Source organism: Diadema setosum, chromosome 8, assembly GCF_964275005.1.
Source record: "Diadema setosum chromosome 8, eeDiaSeto1, whole genome shotgun sequence".
In the NCBI taxonomy this organism is placed as follows: Eukaryota; Metazoa; Echinodermata; class Echinoidea; order Diadematoida; family Diadematidae; genus Diadema; species Diadema setosum.
In genome coordinates, this window is record NC_092692.1 from 3340241 (window position 1) to 3361239 (window position 20999).

At 39.5% G+C, this 20999-nt stretch overlaps 1 protein-coding gene across 1 annotated transcript in view; it reads right to left on the reverse strand.

Moving 5' to 3' along the window:
• LOC140231381 (E3 ubiquitin-protein ligase SMURF2-like) overlaps positions 1-15783 on the reverse strand; it is a 70532-nt gene extending 54749 nt beyond the window's left edge. Inside the window, exons 1-2 of the mRNA XM_072311505.1 lie at positions 15656-15783; positions 2332-2370 (exon numbers count right to left, since the gene is read on the reverse strand). Coding sequence (XP_072167606.1) covers positions 2332-2370; positions 15656-15707 — 91 coding nt within the window. The 5' untranslated portion in view covers positions 15708-15783. The remainder of the gene's footprint in view (positions 1-2331; positions 2371-15655) is intronic.
• Between the last annotated feature and the right edge of the window lie 5216 nt (positions 15784-20999).

Consider the following 20999-nt stretch of genomic DNA (forward strand, 5'->3'; position numbering starts at 1 on the left):
ATGTTTTCATCTTTTCAGAGTGCTACTCAACTGGAAAGAAAATAGCCTCCTGTTCTACCCAATATCTCTGAACATAAAAGAAGACAATTACAAGAAGCTTCTGAATGTAGGCCTTACAGTACATGTCCCAGGTACATGCCATCTTTTATTTCGCCACACGCAGTGCTGCAGACTGTGGCTGGTTTCAAGCATGATGCTATGCAGGTTTTTGACGTGGAGGGTGTCATGTGACCTACATTCCCCTGCTCTAGCTTTCTTTTTCTCACTTTATTTTCCTTCTTCTTTTCAAGCAGTTGTTGATAGTTATCCAGGCTGCAGACTGAAAACAGGACATTTGTAAAGCGTCAGCCTGAGCCACGGGCCTCGTAAATCTCAGCCCTTGTGCCGCGCAGTGAAAGAGCCGACTGTAGCTCAGTCATGAACCCACTATGCACAGAGTTCCTCCCGCTGGGTTCCTATCCATCTAGGGGAGCATTACCCTCTCCTAGACCCTCTCTCAGTCCTGTAGGGCTCCTGCATCACTGCTTGGCAAGCTCTGGATCCTGATCAGAGGAGACATTATTACCTCCTTGAGGATCAGTTCAATGACAGGAAGGTCCAGGAAATCATGGGCAGTGATGCAATGGCCACTGCTTCCTCAAGCAAGTTTTAAGAATTGTTCCAGTTTCCACGTGGCTCTTCCAATTCAGAAAGCTACAATAATTTTTGCAACATCAAACAATAATATTACAAGATGATGCTGGCCTATTACACATCATACCAGATACTGTGGGTTAAGAATAATTTTTCCTTTTTTTCAGTCATACAAGTAAGGATGAGATGGTTTAGAAATACAGAGAAGTATGTATCTAATCAGAGTAATCATCCTTCTAGAGTCATTCAATCATACACATCATGGAAACACTATGGTGATGAGGACAAGGTATAACAGATTCCTAAAGAAGAGAGTCTGAGTTCAAAACTTGCAAATCATAAATTAAGATACCGTGTCTGTTTGCAGTCATAAAATCATTTCACATCATAGGTGCTGAAACACTATTCACTGGTAATCTACTGCTGTATCCCCCCACAACACAGCCCTGCCTATTCTTGTTACCAGGGAGCTTGCTGGCTCTGGAATTCAAGGGGAAAAACCCATGGGTCTCTTCCTGGAATCTCCATCTTACACTGCGCATCCAGAGCAAGCAATGACCCGGACCTCTCGACATCCTGTAAACCAGTACATACACTGTACTGTGCAAGTTTAGGAATAACGATTTCACTGGAAATACCATTCAACATGTTTATGTACCTTGGGAAGAACAATTAGCCAAGGTAACGAGTCAGACATCCAAACAATGTAGGTTCTGGATGTCTTGTCTACCATCGAGACTATTACTAGCTTGAATTTTTATGTACTTCCTTTAAAAAATAGGCAAATACAAATAATGACATAAACACAGGTCATACATTGTACATGTACAATAAGTCTTTCCTGAATGTACAGTGAAGGACCACCATTCACATTAAACTAATGAATGGGACCTTTGTGCTTTCTCAAAGGCAGAATAAAGGACAGAATACATTTCTTGAATGCACTGAAACATGAGACATCAAAGTCATGTTACAATATACAGTACCTCTTTCTATTAAAGACCCAACATATTTCATTCATGAGGGTTCCTGCCATTAATGAAGGTTGCGACCATGCACACTGCATGTTTTGACACATTTTGATCTTTCTCAGCATGAACGACTCTGCAAAGGACATTTTGGCCTACACTGTACATAGGCTGAGGTAAAGTTTATGCATCACAGCTAAAATGCATTATTCCATTATCACATTTTTGCCATAACAAGCATGAAGAAGAAACATTTGCACACAAGTTCAAGCAAAGGATAGGTAGAACACATACATACATGTACAGACTCTGAAGGGCCAAGGGTTCAGTTACCCATACCTCTGGGTTTGCCCAATATTTACTCTTCTTTCACAGGCTATTGTAGCTGCTAGCATTATTCCACCACCCAAGGAAATTATCTCTAGCAACGCAGGAGTCAGTTTACCCCAGACAGGTGCTATTTGCTCAGCAAAGAGCAGTGGTACATGATAGAAGAGTCAAACAAATATCCCGAATTTGGTGCACTTGTCAACCATCCTGAGCTTGTCTGGCATTACGAAGCCCATACAAACACACCTACCACTCCATCTGTATAGCACTACACATACCTTCATTTGTTAAAACACACCAGCCTATAGCAACCTCTTTTCTAATTGGTGTTTTGTTTGCATGAATATGCAGCAATGTATGGATAATAACTCACACGGCAGTAATAGAGATTTATACTTACGAAAGAAATCCTTCTTGCAGATGTTTTTAGCACACAGGACTGCAAAATGAAAGAGAAAAGAGATGACACTACATTAAAAATAAATCACATCATTTGAATCATGCCAAATACCAACAAATTCATAGTTCATATCTTTGCATGGAACATTAGTTTTAAAGGAACAGAGAAACAGAATAATGAACATACTGTTATTAAAGATGCTGCAAAGTATCCACAGGGATATCAACCTCTTTTCACTTCTACCAAACCAACCATACAACACTGTCATTACAGTGTAGTTCAGTCAAACATGGCACCTACATTCGTACCTACAAATGTTATTACATTTTTATTATATAATGCATGATACAATCCTTCAAGTGTAAGTGCGAACATATAAGAAGAAGAGAAACTGAGAGAAACTAAGCAGGAGACCAAGGCATATATTTTTCCCTCATCAACATTGTGTAAATGCTTGCAAACATTGACTGCAGTACAAGTATGCACAAGCACAGGTTGAAAAGTTCGTCTGAATTTAAAACAACCATGGCCAAGTTCAATATTTCAAGATGGATAACACACAGCTACTATTGTAGGCCCAGCAAGTGTACGTTGACAATGTACACTAGTTTGCAAAACACTGCGACATTCCACCCTCTAAACCTGCTTTTACTATACTATTCCCATCTTCAGGTAGTTATGTGTTACTCCATCAACACTCTGGCTATGGTCTCTGCATCACAATAGGTCTAATTACTGTAGTGAGTGAAGTGGAAGCCAAGTGAAGGCATACAATGTACATGTCATGTTTGTAATCTACAGGGGAGGGATGATACTCTTTCACTTGTAAACAATGGAAGTGCAAGTAACCCCTCTCCTCTATCTATCCAGGATATCCTTTACATGGACACCTGTGCCAATAGAGCCTCAGCCTGGCACATAACCACTGCACACATACAGGGGTCATCTGGAATTCAAGGTAACATCCTTGACCTGCCATGACCCCTTCTCCTCATTTCACTTTCAAGTCTCTGGAGTCTGCTGTCTCTTCTCCTTACATCCACTGTTGGTTGCTGCACACCACAAACCACATTGATATGCATGCCTGTCAAGGCAGGCTGTCTACCATGTTAAAGGGAGGTTGTTCTGTTTATTAGACATTGTTAAATATGGTCATACTTCATGAATATATCATAGAAACATGCACACACACACACAGGCTGAAAAAAAAAGGGTAAAAATCAGACATATTATCAAAGCAAAAGTTTAGGCCTACTATCTGATGATCTTAAAAGAGGCCTTATTGAACTGACATGCTGCCGCACTTGAACATGATGCCTAACATCACACTCACATGAAACAGATATGAACTATTAAACCAGCTTACTATTGTATTCAATGCAACTATTTGTGACCTTAACAGAGAATATTCTCCACAGAGATACAGCTGTATTTCTATATCCTGATTACTGTTATCCAGAAGCAACTGACCTGTAAATATTTGAGCAGAATCACTGAAATGTTTGAAAAATTATTATCATATGACCAACTGCAAAGTTTCCAGTGGGCACTTCAAAAGAGTCATCTCAGTTTAAGTGACCATACTGCAATTGTGCAAAACAGTCATCATTTGTTCTGTGAAATTACTATCAAGTTACAAACACTGACTACTGTACTTTGGCTATAGGCCTACATCATGTACAAACATGTAGGTCAGTCAGGTGAGCCATATTTAAGGCATAAAGGTTGACATTGTGCATAACATTTAGTGAAGGAAAGACAGGTCTCGCTACAAATCTGATCTCCGAGAAAACAAAACAAAACAAAACAAAACACGCCTGGCTCTATTCTCTGTCAGAGGGCAAGTTCCACAGTGGAGTACAGTAATAGCCTTTAAGAATGCGGAGAACAATGAATATTGTGTTCTTTGCGCAGTTCACTAAAGGCAGTAGCAACTGCTGCCTTGCCTGCAACTGCTGAGATCACATTCAAGCTAGAATGCACACAGCTGGCAGCCACCCAGCCAGCTAGATCCCCTTCCACAATCAATGCCAGGTGACTCCTGCAAGTGTTTGGGGTCAACCAATTCACAGCCTTCTGGAAGCCTAAAAGGTCTTGACTGGCTGCACACAATTTCATCAAGTTTAGCAATTTTAATCAGTTTTTCCTATTTAAAAAGAGAGGGAAATGGGTGGATCCTGGTATTAAAAAAAAATGATTGGCATAGATGCAATATACTAGGACTTGAAATTAATTTGTGAACTTTTCAATGAGCTGTTAGCTGTAATTCTCTAATTAGTGATAGTTTAGAGCAAGTGGATACACACACTGATGCTGTCTACATATACATTAAATAATCAAATCTCAAGCTAGTGAGGTGTATATATATATACAGTATATATAAAATACAAAATGTACACTTATATCCACTTAATCAAGCTCCCCAACATACGCATTTCCCTCTTGGCCAAAATATGGCATACAACAACATCTTTGTCTTCTACTAGTCAGTGCGCACAAACTCCACAAGAAGTTACTTTGTACAACTGTAAACTACTACAATGTAGTTCTTGGCAGTTATGAAAACTAAACTGCACACAGCCTCATCTGCACAGTGCAGGCCTGGGTTTTGTGTCGGCCTAATACGCTCCTAGTGGTGGACCCTGACACCCAACAGCTGCAAAGAGGACAGTGGGGAGGCCTGACATTAAGACCCCGTTTACAGTGCGAGGCGAGGCCGTGGCCGAGCCGCGGCCGAGCCCTCCTTCATTTCAGTGTAAACGCGCAAAAGGCCAAATGCGAGGCCAAAATTGGCCGCGTATTTGGCCACGCTCTGGAGGTGGTCTCGGCCGCGGCTGAGCCTGGCCTCTTCTTGGTGTAAACGCAAACTGGGCCAAATGCGCGGCCAATTTTAGTCTGGCTTCCAGACCCTCTGCCCGTACTATTTCGCTATTCACGATATTAACCCCCTCAACGTCGAAAACTAGTATAGTTTAAGGTGGTTTTGTCCTGCAAAGGATTTTTCCTTCGGCAAAGGCCTTTGCCCGAACGGCGACTTTGTCGCCAGGGAATCCAATTGGCAAAGGGTCTGAAAATCAGGCTATACCAAATTGCGTTTGTTTACAAGCAGAGCGCCACTACAACAAAATATTGAAAGGTTTGAATTAAAAGCGCGGCCGAGCCCGGCAGTGTAAACGGACAAAATTGCGGGGCTCGGCCCAGCCCCGCACTGTAAACGGGGTCTCAGTTAAAGACAGAAGGTTGTGAAAGGCACATTCTGTGATACACTGGGCACAAACCCAAAACCTGTGACTTATCTGTGACTGAATTTTTTGGTGGTTGCATACAACTCTGTGTGTACAGAAATAGTGTAAAAGCTTGGGGTAAATGCTTTACCATGCACTTTGCATATGATTAGACTGAAGGTCTCAAGAATCAATACAACTGAAAAGATATAAAATTGAAGAAAAAAAAAAAACATGATTGTATACATCTGTTAATAATTTTCTTTTTCTAAGTGAAATAACTAAAGCATTACCTGAAGTTCTTTCATCACACAGAACACAGTTTGTGATGTCAGAGCAAAACTTCCTCTTTCTACAATATGTATGGTGTCCACTGCCTTCAAATGGTTTTAGAAGCCACCATGATAATCCTTTCATAAGAGACTTCAAGAATACAATGTCTGTACATAATTCATATAACAGATAGTTTTATAAGAAGTATAGATTCTAAAGTTCTTTACAAAACACCTATACGTGTAGATACTTTTCTACTGGTTTGTCGTGGTACATGTGGTACACCAAGTGGTACCCTGGGGTACCGTCATACCACAGGGTACTGGGTTGTATTGCGCCATTTCGTATTCATCAGGATGTACAGACATTTACGCGCTGCCATTATGGGGGTCAAAATTTTAACAGACTGCGATAATGATCTCAATGCCAATTCAGCCCTACTTAATTCAGTGTTATGAAGTTTTTGACCGTACTGTAAGTGGATATTTTCGCATGACTACTTTTTCGTGCTCAGCTGGGTAAGAAGAGTTTCACATGTTTTCAATTCTGCGGAATCAAGACATCACGTAATGGCAAGCAAAAATATTTGTGTGCTTTATTTCTGGGCTAGTTTCTGGTTGCGCGAAATGTGCGTAAATTTGTACTCTGCAAAAATTTCCACTTTCACAGTACATAATGACATATATGTACATGTACATTGATGAGGACTGGCATTTTTCTTATAGCTACTGCAGGAATGACCAAAAAAGAAAAAAAAAATTCATGAACTTATGAATTTGCATAACGGCATGATTTGAACCATTATTTTTTTTTTCTGAACCCAATCATTATACCCTTAATGATACCTTCTTTCATACAACTGTGAAAGCGTACCCATTATCACACTGGCATAAAAATTTGCAATTAATTAGCGGGATTAGAATGAGCCAATTTGGTACCTCAATGAGCCATGTTTTTTCCAGTTTTACCATGAACATCTCATTATGAGGTTGCAAAACTAACTACAATGTACAGAGGAAACAGAACCAGAACATGACTTCAAACCTCTTTTCCTCATTCAACATTAAAAACTTCATCATTTCTAATAATTGTATATTCTATGGAAAGATCTTTACATTGGTATCAGTCTGCTGCCAGTGAGTTTTTATACTTTCCAAAATCTCAACTTGGTCTTGTTTTTGTCATACTACACAAGACTGTACACGTGCGCATCTCTCCCAAATAGACAGTAATGAAAAAATATGAGCAATCAAGAATAAATAACCCTTTCTTCTTTTTTGGAGGGAAATGGGATGAAAGGGGGGGGGGATACATCATCGGCAAGACAAGATTCTTTGTTATGATTCATTATTTCTCTCGACTGGAAGATTTGCTGAGGAGTAGAAGGCTGCTCCGTGTATCAAAAGATCAAACAGAATTGCGGCCAATGACAGGAGTCATTTGACGAGGTGCCGCTGAGGCTGGTCTGCAGATGAGTCTAATTGCTATGACAATGGAGTGATATTGACTAAATTGGGCAGACGAATCAAAGCGATGGGCGACGGGAGATTATCCGCCAGCCTGGATTCCGGCTCCCGATGCAAATATGATGACAAAAGCACTTAGGTCTGGTAGTAACTTTCAACTTGGCACACGGATTCGACGATATCCATTTGGAAAATGATCTTGCCGAAAGAGAAAAAAGGTGTACTTTTTTTGAAATAGGCAAAGGAGTTCAACTCAACAATGTATGTGAACTGAGGTAACCTTAATGACATGTGGTTGATACTGAGATTTTCATGAAATATACCCATGTATGCACTGCAATACATCCTGTACTATAAAGTGTACTCTTATGAAATTCCTGTTACAGGTCGTGCTTTTTTAAATATAAAAAAATAGAGAAATCAATAACATATCATTCTAAAAATCTGCAAACTAGATATCAACAAATTTCAATTTGATATTATGTACTACTAGAACAGCACATTTGTAATCATTAGCATTAATTATCATGCCTACTTTAAATACACAATGTATGTGTTTTTCCATCAAAAAGCTCTCCTGCACGTATAATGCGCTGCACCATGAAAGGGATTTATGCTCCAGCACATTTTAAAAGATGTGGGCATCTCCTCTTTGCCAGACATTTCTTATTTTGTTTGTATTTGTTCTGATACCATGCCAAGGAGTTTGGTACAGTAGGAAAAGCTTTCAATTTTTTAAGTTTTACATATTTAGCTTTCACATCTCATACAGACATCAACATGATTTTCCTATTTTATGTATCTCTCCACAGTCCAATAATCCTATGCAGCAAAATCCGATGCTACAGTGTACTGAACAACTAGACAGGCAGAAGCTGCAAGCAAGCAGCCATCTGCTGGTCACGCTCTAATAGTCAGTCCACAGCCAAAGCTGTGAGAACCAGGACAGTCCAGGCATACACTCACTATCAAGAGCAAAGATGGGAGAAGAATGGAGTGGACCAGAGCTAAAAGGAGCAAGGGAGAACAAAAGATGCAAGTTTGGAAAGAGATGGGCATTAAAGAAGAAAAGCTTCTTATTTAGCGGAGCTCCACACAAAGCTGTCAGCTGCTTTCAAGCACACATCATAAAAGGGCAGCATTCAGAACAGTCCAGATAAAACAGATAATCCTGGACAATTAACACTCGTGCTCTTTAGAGGCTAAATAGGAGCTTGATCTTCTGAAGCAATTTAATACCATCCATCTTTTGCATGTATGGACATGTACCTAAACATGAATCCTTTCATCTAAAGTAGACCCATAAAATCGATTTGCACTGCATGTGTTGCCACAAGTCAATGTAGGTGCTCAGAATGCAAAATTCCAGCATGTCCCTTGATCAGAGGCAGAAATATTGCCGCAGCAATTGAAACACAGTGGTAAATCAATTATTAGGATGCCTACGTGTTAGGTCACATTACAAGCAATGCCATAGGACCAACCACACAGTTGGCTCGCAGCTCTGGATCTTGCAAAATGATTTAGACTCTTGCAAGTGGAGGACGAAGCACTGTCATGCTCATTGTAGTGGGGGGACCATCACTTCCGTATTCCAGCCTCCCCAATGTCATTTTTGCATTATCATGAGGCCAAAATCTATATCATTGTTATCATTACCTTCCAAAAGGCACCACTTCTAAAATATTTCTGTTGTGTTATGATGAAACTATAGCAGGTGTATGTGGCCATGGCCAACTGGTATGCCTCCTTACATCACATTATTTTATTTACTCTCCCAACAGGCCTACAGTACATCTTGACAATATGAGACAGTTTTATAAGATTTTGTCAAAAATGGCCGCCTAACACATTTTCTGAAACAACACGCTGAACTATTTCTAAAGATGGCTGCTAGCCTTTTTTTATCATTCTTTCTTTTTTCTTTTTTTTTTTTTTTTTGAAAGGGCCTAACAGTGAAAAAAAAGTCGATGTGGGAGTCTAAAATATACAATTTAAGTGATCTTTTCCTCTTTTAAAAAAGAAATCAAAAAAATCAAAATTTTTTGAAGGCTACTACATTTTTAAGTTTTTCTCCAATTTAAGGAAAAACAAAAACAAAATGCCATCCATTTTACGAAGCATTTCTGGAGGGAAGAAGTTACAACACACAGTATAAACATTGTATACAAATATCAAAAGAAATATTGTTAATAACTAGAAATCTATGTGTTGTAGCCAGTTGCCCCCGTTTCTGTAAAAAAAGAAAGAAAAAAAAAGGGCTTGGACAAACTTTTGTTCATATCTGGCTTTGCTTTTGATAGAAATACATGCCAATGACATATTACAATGTAGCATGACTTTGATTTCTGTAACTTTAGATAATGACAAAGAAGTAAAACATGGCATTTGAGAATGGAATTGAGTATTTAATACAATAATTTCTTGTTCAACTTATTAAGTGCTTGAGTGTTCTGTTGAACTACATTGCTCTACCTAATACAATGATCCACCAAGTGACTGATGTATTATAACAGGGAATCAACCCCAGCAAAAGAGTATTCAAATGGTGTCCTTCAGTGGAGTCGTTCCAAGGCATTTTTGAGATGAAAATAGTTGTGACATCCAAGATACAAAATGTTCATGAGTGGTGTACAACAGTGGACACAAAGCTCTCGGTTGGTGGTACCCTTCACGACCATTTGACCTCACATCGAGTGCACGCTAAATATAAATGCTGGTAAAATAATACGAAATGCTGGTAAAATAATACGAAATGCTGGCATACAAAATTGTGAAACACATATTACATTTGTATACTGCATCATACACAGGCAAGAATGTACAGAGCTCTGTCTGATTTTCCAAGAGGCTCCCTGAAAACTTCACTATTTTCTTCAAATGCCTCGGCAAAAGTGGATTACAAAAGTCTCCCTCGTTTGGGATTCAGTAGGGTCTATTGCAATGCATGCTGAAGAATGTTGTGAAGAATCTCTCTGACTATTCTTCTCATGGGCCTATTATGCACAAAAATATTCATCACTATTAATGAATTTATGCAACTGTTTCAGTCAAATGCTTTGCATACAAAAACATTTCAAACATGCTTTCCTGCTTTGATCTCATCATCACTGCAGATGGGCAGCCTGGGTAAAAACAAGATGATGCTTTGAGAAATCAAAAACTACAGTACATGTGCAGAAGATAATAACTCTACTACATGTAAATCAAGAAAAATACGTAAATTGTACGTGCATTTGTTGTGTATGTTTGGAAATCACCACTTGAGAATTTTCATTCGTGAAATGCATGTACACATGTACTGTACTTTACATGAGAAAACAAATATTTTGGCAGGTTGATTGTGATTTGTAATCTACTTTTTCCCATTTTTCAGACATTATTTTGGAGTACACATGGACATTAACGGTAGACAACATGTATGTTTCACCATTAAGCAAGGTTTCATGCATGTTCAAAAGTGTCCACTTCAGTAATTATCAATTTTGTAAAACAAATTTTCTTGTGTTTCCCAGTGTGCTGCTTCCCATCATTGTTTATTCAAAGGCAGTTTAGTAAGAAAGGCACCTCAGCCAAATAAGACGAAATTTAGAGAAATGGTTCTTTTGTCAGTGACGATGCACGATTATGCAATCATCATTGTCCAAACATCTGAACTTATTCATTAAGATGCACTACGTGTAATCAGGTGGAGGTGGTGATGATGGGAGTAAAGAAAGACCTTCATTTTCAGTGAATGTGTATAGTAGGTACATGCTCTTAACATTCCTGATATTAATGTGTGAATGTTGACATGCCTCGATGCACAGGGTCATTAACCATGGCATACTGTAAAATAAGAAAGTTTTTGTGTGCATTTTCAATTTTGTGAATTTCATGAGAGCCAAGATTCACAAAATTAAAATGCACTCAAAAGTTCTTGTCTACACTCACTATACATGACATGCATTGAATGCAATAGGCAATTCGTGAAAATTTCATCCTGAGGAAAAGGCTGTCGGGCTCTAATTCACAAAAATTTCATAACGCAATCTACCACAATCTTAAGGACAAGCAATGTCTTGACAAAGCATGCGAATGTGTACTGTGCGTGCTACCGCGCAATTTTATTCATTTTATTATGACCTTAAACTGACACTTATTGATATTTTTGTGAACACTACAGACATCTATTATCAAACATTTCAGCTTCTCAACAATGTCATTGTGAGTGAACTACGGCCATCAAAAAAAAATTATTGCTACAAACGCTGCCAGATGTTTGCAAGATCGCACACTACTATTTCCAAGTCGCTTACTCCCCAGTCGCTGCGTTGTGCTGGGCCACATAAGGGCAGCCCACTGCATCAGGGTCGTACACAAGTTCATACAGATGTATATGCGTGTGCAATTTGTGGAATCTTATGCTCTTAATGCCAGTCTCAATACAGTATTCATCGCATAATCGGGACAGGTTGGGAGTACACTTAGCAAACACGGCCCCTTTAAGCGGGGTGCCCGATTTCGCGATGAGCACTCACCATACACTAACGGCATACGACATGTACATTATGTAGTGCACACACACACACACACACATGCATACTGACGTACTGTACATGTACATGAATACACAACCACGCTACCCCTTGGCGCGACCCTCTAGCTGTCCCTGCATTCTCGCAATGATGTAGTGTAATCGCAACCGGGTTCTTCTTCTGTCACCTCTCTTTGAACACAAAATATGTGGATTAAAAGCTAGCACTTTCTTAAACATTCGTAGAATTCTTGGACACGTAGGGCGTTCTGTACAATATCCACAACCATGGGAAATGATTACCCAGAACTGATGTGGGAACGTCAATGAAGAGTCCTTCAATCATTCAATCATCACGGCTTGATTGTTTACTTGCCGCGATCACTGTATTGTATATGTGTTGTAGCGATCTAGCTCGCCATATATACACATGTACAGAAAAGCGAAGGCGGGCAGCGAGCTGAAATGTACGTGTACTGGATGGACGGAGGTCAAAACACACCAGTCCATAGCTTGCTTTGTAAGTTTGATGTAAACGACAACTGATAGGGAATCTTTGAAATATTGTTGTGGTATTTTGGTAGATTTTTTGTGTAAAATATCAACAAAATCAAAGATCGCTTGAAGAAAAATTGTCCCGTTTATCAGAGGTCCCCGCCCGATTATCCAGTGAAAATAACATGCATTGGAAATGTTTCTGGGAAGCGTATGTCATTTAAGCGAGGTTCCCGATTAAATTATCAGATGCACGATTACCGGCGATGAATACTGTACGATTGTGAAATATTGTCGAATGGCATCTAAAACGTTCATTAATTGTGGAATGTCAGACAAACTCAGCAATTTTTTCTGCAAAGTCTTTGGAAGGGAAATTGCTAAAATGTATGTTCTCTTGAGTAGTTAAAAGATACTTGGGAGTGTGGTCGCCATGCCACTCAGCAAATTGAATTTACACCAGAGTTTAAGCTGATGTCATATAAACGCCAACCCTGTATAAATACACTGTATATACTTAGCGGCACGAGGAACGCATCGCTTGCCCTCAGTTTCTCAGGCTTCATGACGTCATAGGGTCTATTGGTAGGTCCCTAGGCAATTGTGCACTTTACAGCCCTCTATTGTCGGTACCTCATTCCCCGTACGCCAAGGTGATATCCCATGAACCACAACGCACTGAGCTCTGCCGAGCTTCTTTTGCTGTATGGAACGCCGTTTGACAAGTGATAAGGTCACTAAAAGCCCGCCTCACTCACTGCGCTCCTAGCTGCGTAGAGCTGACACATCGAACACTGTGCCATCGTGATATTGCATGCTTTTGCTCTCTGCTGCAGGATTATTGAGCTTTACATTTATAATGTTGCATCGCAGAAAATTGCCATTATCATGGCACAAAGTGAGAGAAATTTGGCAGGAAGTCTGTGATACAATGGCTTCCATTTTTTAACATCCTAGCTAGCCACAACAGATACGTGAATATTTTTATGCCTGTTCATCCATCCCGACCCATCATAAATTGCGTCAATCATCCATGTGGCTGGCGAGGCTTGTGTGTGTGTGTGTGTGTGTGTGTGTGTGTGTGTGTAGTGGCTGCCCGTAAATCGGTAATTACATTATGTATACACAGCCCTGTCGTCGCTGTACACAGTGGGTGCTTCGCACAGTATCTGGTCGAGCCGATCGGGCGAGTAAATTCGGTAACTGTGTAGACGATCATAAACAATAACACTAACAGACTGACAAATTGGGATAAGATTTTGAGGATTTTTTTTTTCATTATTTCACAGAATAATTTCATCAAGGCAGTGGACATAATGTCCTCTGCAGTAGGTTAATTATTGATCACCTGGCCCTGCTTCAGACAATAATCCAGCGTTCATTCATTTTAAAATCACAAATGATGAAGGACGAAAGTTTACCACTGGTTGCGTTCCGTTGTATGCCAATATGGAATACACACAGCACCGGGTCTGTTTGTCTCTTCTTAATCACGCCGCACAGGGAAGGGCATTAGAGCAACCATGTGGCGTACCGTAAGTGCTTTCATTATGCACACACACGTTGACACATACACACACTGCATCCCAATGCGAAATCTCACATACATGCACACAGACAACAGTACAGTACGGAACACATGCTGTCGAACCCGCAGTGTTTCATAGGTACTCGAATTGGCACGCACTGCTCGATTAGGGTAAAATCTTGCACCGATTATACGGCCATGACGTGCAAAATTGCCGGTCCCTAATTGCGCGATTTCTGGACACATCTGAAAATACAAAGGCAGTAATTTCATTATTATATTGACTGCCAAATCTAACGTAGTTTGCAATGTCAATTTAATGGTACTGTTGCAAAGCTGAAACATGTCAGGATATGTATCGCTACACTCACGCAATACGTTACATTTCTGTAACCTAGTAATTAATATCGCCCAATAGTCTATCTAACGACTTCCTAACATTAAGTGTCATTGTCACTACGGTAATGATAGAGGTAATGTCTGGTCAAAGCAAACAGTAGTAACAAATAGAGTAAAATATCCCGTTTGCGGCAGTTTAAGCATTGTTAAGGGTTTTTCCAATTTGTAAACAAATCAGGCAAATTATTTTCAACCATTTCATATATCAAAGACAAGATTATTCATTAACGCAATTGTTTTCATTTAAGAAATTTACCATTGACCAACGCAGTTTTCATGATTTACCAGGGCAAAACCCGGCACAATTTTCGCCGATAAGGGCGATATGCGACGTAGTATTTCTGCTTGCGGCACGATGTACAATCCCTATGCAATACGCGCGTGCTCCGCGATCTGTAGCTGAACGCCTTCACATGTCTCGCGAACATTGCGTAAGCGCCAATTCCCATTGCGAAAGCACGTGAAAATAGCGTGCGCACATGCATTGGCCGCAAACAAGATCGCAATTCTGGCGGTGTTATTGATGTCTTTCTCGCGTTTTTCTCATTTTTTTCGATGGTAACATCCACTTTCCGAAAAAAATGGCGGCCCACATCGGCTCGCGAAAGTTCTATTTTACGTGAGGATATGTTTTCAAAATCCATAAACATCGAGAAAACAACAAAAAATCCAGTTTCTTGGACCATTGTTTCTTAACTGTTATGTTAAGAAGTACCGAAAATTTCATTTTGGATGCGATATGTTGTCATTTACGTGAGAAAATTTCACTTTCGTCAGAGATCGTGCCCATTTTATCGGTTGGTTTTTGTTGATTGCTAGTGTGTTAGTATATGTGTAGTGTGCATGTGACATTGCAATGCCGTGTTTAGCTGTATATTACCGTGTATGTTGTACCTGCCGCGAACGGCTGCACGGCCGCTTACTAACGCAGTTACTCTAGTATGGGGATGGGCCTGGGGCATGACCCCAAAAACACCAAAAATCCCAACCCTTATGTTTTCTCATTTAAAATTTTACTCAATCTTCTAGTCTTACCAACATGCAATTTCGAAATTTGAGAATACCGTACAATAATGCAGCACTCCAAAATTACACTACAAATTAGTGGTAGATCTAGGCCCTATAGGCACCCCTATAGCAATATAGATATACCAGACAGGAGTCCACAACCTCCTGGGTAGGGTTAGGTGTCTTCTACACAAAACAATAGCAAAATTCCTCTTTGCTTTGCACTGCACTGCTGCACCGCACGACGCGACGAAGCGTTGGTGAAGGTTGTACCCAGCGCAGTGCGCTGTATACTACCAAGAGAAGAATGGTGCCACAACGAGGTATCACTATCAGTAAAGCATTATAAACGGCTTATTCTCATACAGAAATGAGAAGAAAGCAAACACTCCCCCCATCAGATAGTTACTATTACCTGTAAGCCGCAGCTTCATTGGCCCTTCACGCCGAACCGATGGATTTGGCATGATGAATCCGTGTTTTTCAGATGTCAAGTAACCATAGATCGGCGATCGGCATTTAGCGCTGACATTCCCCAGTTCCAAGCCGCTGGTTGCAATATGTACGTGTTTTGTACTCGTTACAATGTACACACACACAGTGCATGCAGTGACGGTCACAGTGACTGTTTTGGTATGGTTTTAGTGAAGGTGGAGAAGCGTACGTGCGTTCGTCCGTACAGCAAGCCGCGCCGGTATGTGGAGTGTGTAGTGTATACAAATGCGCGATGTTGATGCATGTATGGTACACGAGAAACCCTCCCAAGCCAGCTGATTGAATGCATTCGCTAGTATGTACAGCAGGGTAGGCGATAACCTTGCGGTGTGTAAAGTGGCGTCTGATTACGAGTCGCGCGCGCGAGCGTTCATGCGCGCGCTGAGGGAGACGAAGCTGAAGCTGGTTGCATGCTGCGTTCGTCCTTCGGTTGCCGATACTGACATGTACTACACAAAAGTGACGTCCGAAAGCACTTCTTGACCAATCAATTCATTTGCTGACCCCGAAACCCTTCACAAGGTCATCGACAGATGCTGGACGTTCTTTCAACAATGAAGTACACTTCATTATTATGCTCATTCATGGCGCAGTGTTTTATTTTTTTTTATAATACTATATAGTATACTGAATTGATAATAATACACGACTGAACGAATAAATAGATAAAATATTAATAATGAAATATATAATGGATGGGTTTATCCATACTATATAATTTTCCTTCTGCCAGATGTCGGATGTCTATACCTATGTATCCACTGAAAGAGAGGAAGAGAAGGAGAGGGAAAGAGTAACAGGTTTTCGAGATGAAGTCAATTGAGACATATCTCTGAAGTATGTAAAAATTCATTTTATCATTTGTTTAATATTGCACATATTCGGAAGCATTTGACACGGGAAAGTACTGAAAAAATCATCCATGCGTTTGTTACAAGCAGATTGGATTATTGTAACAGTTTATTTTATGGATTACCTGATAATCAGTTAGGTAAACTACAAAGGGTGCAAAATGCATGTGCTAGATTAGTTTGTAATTCTCCTCGTTTTTCGCATTGTCGTCCATTACTACGTGCATTACATTGGCTGCCTGTAAAGCAGAGAATCATATTTAAAACTCTGCTAATTGTATATAGAGCCATTCATGGTACAGCACCAGTGTACATACAGGAACCTGTAGAGTTAAAAACATCATTTCAAACATTTTATCATCCTCGAAGTTCACGGGATCAAACATTATTGAAATATCCATCGGGGAAATCAAAAGTTACTCTTGGTGACAGGGCATTTTTGTACGCTGCACCAAAATTATGGAATAATCTCCCTTTGTTTGTAAGACAAGCAGTCACAATTAATGAGTTTAAGGCCAGGTTAAAAAGTCATCTCTTGAAGTAGTGTATTTTCTGTTTGAATTTCTTGTATGCATGTCATTTTGTAATGCGAAGTAGAGTATATCATTATAGTAGCCGAGCGATATAAATGTCCTTTTATTATTATTATTATTATTATTATTATTATTATTATTATTATTATTATTATTATTATTATTATTATTATTATTATTATTATTATTATTATTATTATCATTATTATTAATTGATTAATGCACATTATCAAAGCCAAAATTGTATAGGTGATGTAATCTCACAAGACGAGTTGTGTACCCTAGGTACTCTCATAGCATCATTCACCGTGTGCTGAATCATAGTTATAATCGATATCACTATGATTATATTCATTATAATTGTTGTGCATGGTTATCATTGTAGTTGTAATTATTATCATTGTTAATATTATAGTTGTTACCATTACAAATACAATTATCATTTGAATCAAAATTTCCATCATCACCAATCATTGCTACCGGGTAGTGATTTAAACTTTCATTTGGCATAAAAGGACCGTATTAACATATACTCAGAACTCAGTGAACATTCACTTGTTATAAAAAGAAGAAAAAAAAAACAGCTTTCGATCACACTGGCTTGTACATAATTGAATTCTGTGTGAGTATGAGAAAGACCAGTCCATTCGAGAAAATTTGAGAGAAAAAAAAATACAGCAAAACTAATACATGTAATATCCTGATATTTGTAAATGTTCATCACTGGGAATGATATGAATACAAATCAAAATGAAAACAGTCAATTGAATGATTATCTAATTTTTCATCATCTCGCAAGAGGTTTTGGCCTTGATGTCCAATGTACGAGTATCGCTCTTCTCAGAGCCGTTTGTTATAGCGCCCTCGTATGGTAGCATACGAGTATTGATCACACTCTCTCGGTCTTGCATAGTTACTATGACTTCATTTTAGCAGTCTTTGCCCGCAAGGGAGAAAATGTAATGTTTACAGAGACTCCAACCCCAAGCACCTTCTGATCTGGAGATTCTCCCGCCCGAAACCCCTAGCAAACGGGAGACTCTAAGTTGATGCGTGCGAAGCGCGAAGTTCCTAGGGTTCTAGATGCTCTCTGCCTGGTGCTATCTAAGGCTTATTTTTTCAACATACGATAGAAATCCTTTCCAAGGGGAGACAAAGAGCCAGGGCGGGAAAAATTAAATCTCAAGCGGGAGAACGGGATATTTTGCAAAAATGGGTTTTCGGCGGGAGATCTCCCGTCGAAAACGGGAGAGTTGGAGTCTCTATGTTTAGCAATATATGAAGCATTCGACTTTTATCATGTTTAGGTTTCCAAGCTAAAATCTACTTATTTTGTTTCAGTTATGACAGATACAATGAGATATTTTGTGTGATTAATGCATATTTTTTGGAGCAAGGATCCAGAAAAATCTGTACAGAAAAGAAAACAAGAAGGAGAAGAAGAAGAAAATTTATACAACTTATAAATTACAAGATCATCATAAGAAACGCTCGAATTTTGTAAAGAAATTGTTACACATTAACTACGCCTTATGTACCTACATCAAACTTCCAGGCAGTGCTCGTGATCTTTTTTAAGTTCTTTTTTTTTTCTAATAACCCTGTATGTTACGCCAAAGAGGGTCCTCCTCCAAGCAGAAGACCTACACCTCGGCTCAGCGGATCCGCCTTTTACACAGCTCTCCTTTACGGCACTGTTACAAAGCTACGTATAGCGCCCTCTTCTGATTCTACACAGCGTTAACTATTTTAATTTTGTTATTGGGTTATCCATGTGCAGCAAGTTCCTTAAGGTGTGCATGTTTAGTTACTTTATCATGGAAATAGGCCGATAATGAAATCACCTTAACAATGATATTTCAGATGTTCCACCACTGAATTCATCAAGTGCAAGAAAAAGAAAATTATAATGTTTTAAATCTTTTGGTGGCGTCCCCCAAGTTTTTTTCCTCGATCCCAAATGTCCTGACATGATAGCGGACACATCAGCAGCATAAAAGATTTGCAAGTTTATAACTAAAAATGATATGGGAGGTAAATGTTTAATGGTAAAGCTTTTCAACAGTGAGCTCTTTTGCTAATCATTGCAATTTCAATTGCTTTTATACTGTGCATGCGCATTCTTTGTTTAGGATCAATGGAAACGTATTAATAACATTGCGACTTGTTCACTCGAAAATATTGACATATTATCGTGAATTACCAAACATCCAAACTTCATATATTGCATCTTGAATACTTTGCATTACATTGTCATCTTAATTGACATTTGCAAATAGCGCGGAAATGTATCACGTATAATATTATTTGCCTATATGGTATATCAAAACAAAACGCATTGTCGTACACTATTTTCTTTTTCTTTTTTATCTAAAAAGCAGACAGTTTCCTTTCCGACAGTGAACAGCTATTAATTATAATGCAAGCATGCAATTTTGTTGAACTACAGGCAAATACTAAGTGCAATGTGATAGGCAGTCAAACCTGTCTATGGCGGTCATCCAAGGGAGACGTAAAAAAAGTGGCCGTTATAGACAAGTGGCAGCTTTAACATAACTATTTCTTTCGGGGGAATTGTTTTTAGTAGCCGTATATTGCAGGTAACCGCTACATACAGGTGGCCGCTGGGGCAGATTTGACTGTAGTTATCATAAAACAACGCTTTTCATTACCGTTTGTGTGTGTGTGTGGGGGGGGGGGGAGGGGGGGGGGGGCAAGGGCAATAGTAATGGAAAGGGGTTCGTCAATCCGAACATGATCAAGGTTCGCTATTCCGAAGGTTGGTTTATCCGAAAATGAAATAGGGTTCGTATTTCCGAAGGTTCGTCAATCGAAAAACCAAATAAAGTTTGCTATTCCAAAGGTTTATTAATCCGGAGTTTCTTTAATCCGAAAATGAACTATAACATGGTTGTAAGGTGGGGGGGGGGGGGTCATCGTTTCTATCTAGTAGTTGAGGTTCTGAAGGGGCTGATCCATCATGATGATCCATCACACTAATCGTCTTGGTGTGTGTGTGTGTGTGTTTGCCTTTGAGTCACCTCTTGGTGTGTGTGTGTGTGTGTTTGCCTTTGAGTCACCTCTTACATTTATTGTTTATATCATGCGGGTTCACCCTGATGATGATATAACGAAGAGGGAGAAAGGATGCCATACGGAGGAGGAGGAGGAGGAGGAGGAGGAGGAGGAGGAGGAGGTGAAAATGCTCCATTTGTCATCAATAACATTACAGATTATGATTTTATTCCAGTTTCGTCTATAAGTATCTGTATCGAGTGTGTTTGTGTATGTTTTAACTTTATACATGTCTGTGGTGTATGTATGCCGGTGTGAGTGTGCAAGTGCGTGTTTTCCTTGAGTAATATCCTACCATATTTTGTAATTGCAACACTTTATTTTGTCCCGAAATGAGGTTCATTTCATTTTCGGAGTCACGAACCTTCGGAAATACCAACCTTGCATTTCGTTTTCGTATTAACGAACCTTTGAAATAACGAACCCTTATCCATTCTCAGATTAATAAACCTGCGGGATAATAAAGCTTATTTCATTTTCGGATTATTAAACCATCGGGATAACGCACTTTATTTCATTTTCGGATTAACGAACCTTTCGCAATAACGAGCCTCCGGAATAACGAACCTTCAGAATAACAAACCTTCGGAATAACGAATTGCAATTAAAGCCAAACGCACACTAAACGACTCACGACCTTACGACTGACAGGCTTTGGATCCGAAATAAATCATAATAGCCTCAGAATAAACACTGCTTGTTGGGGTCATCCCACTATAGACCGACACCCTCGAGTCATACAGCCCACGAGTTCGACATTAAAAACAGGACCATGAGTCATACACCTCACGAGTCATATACAGCC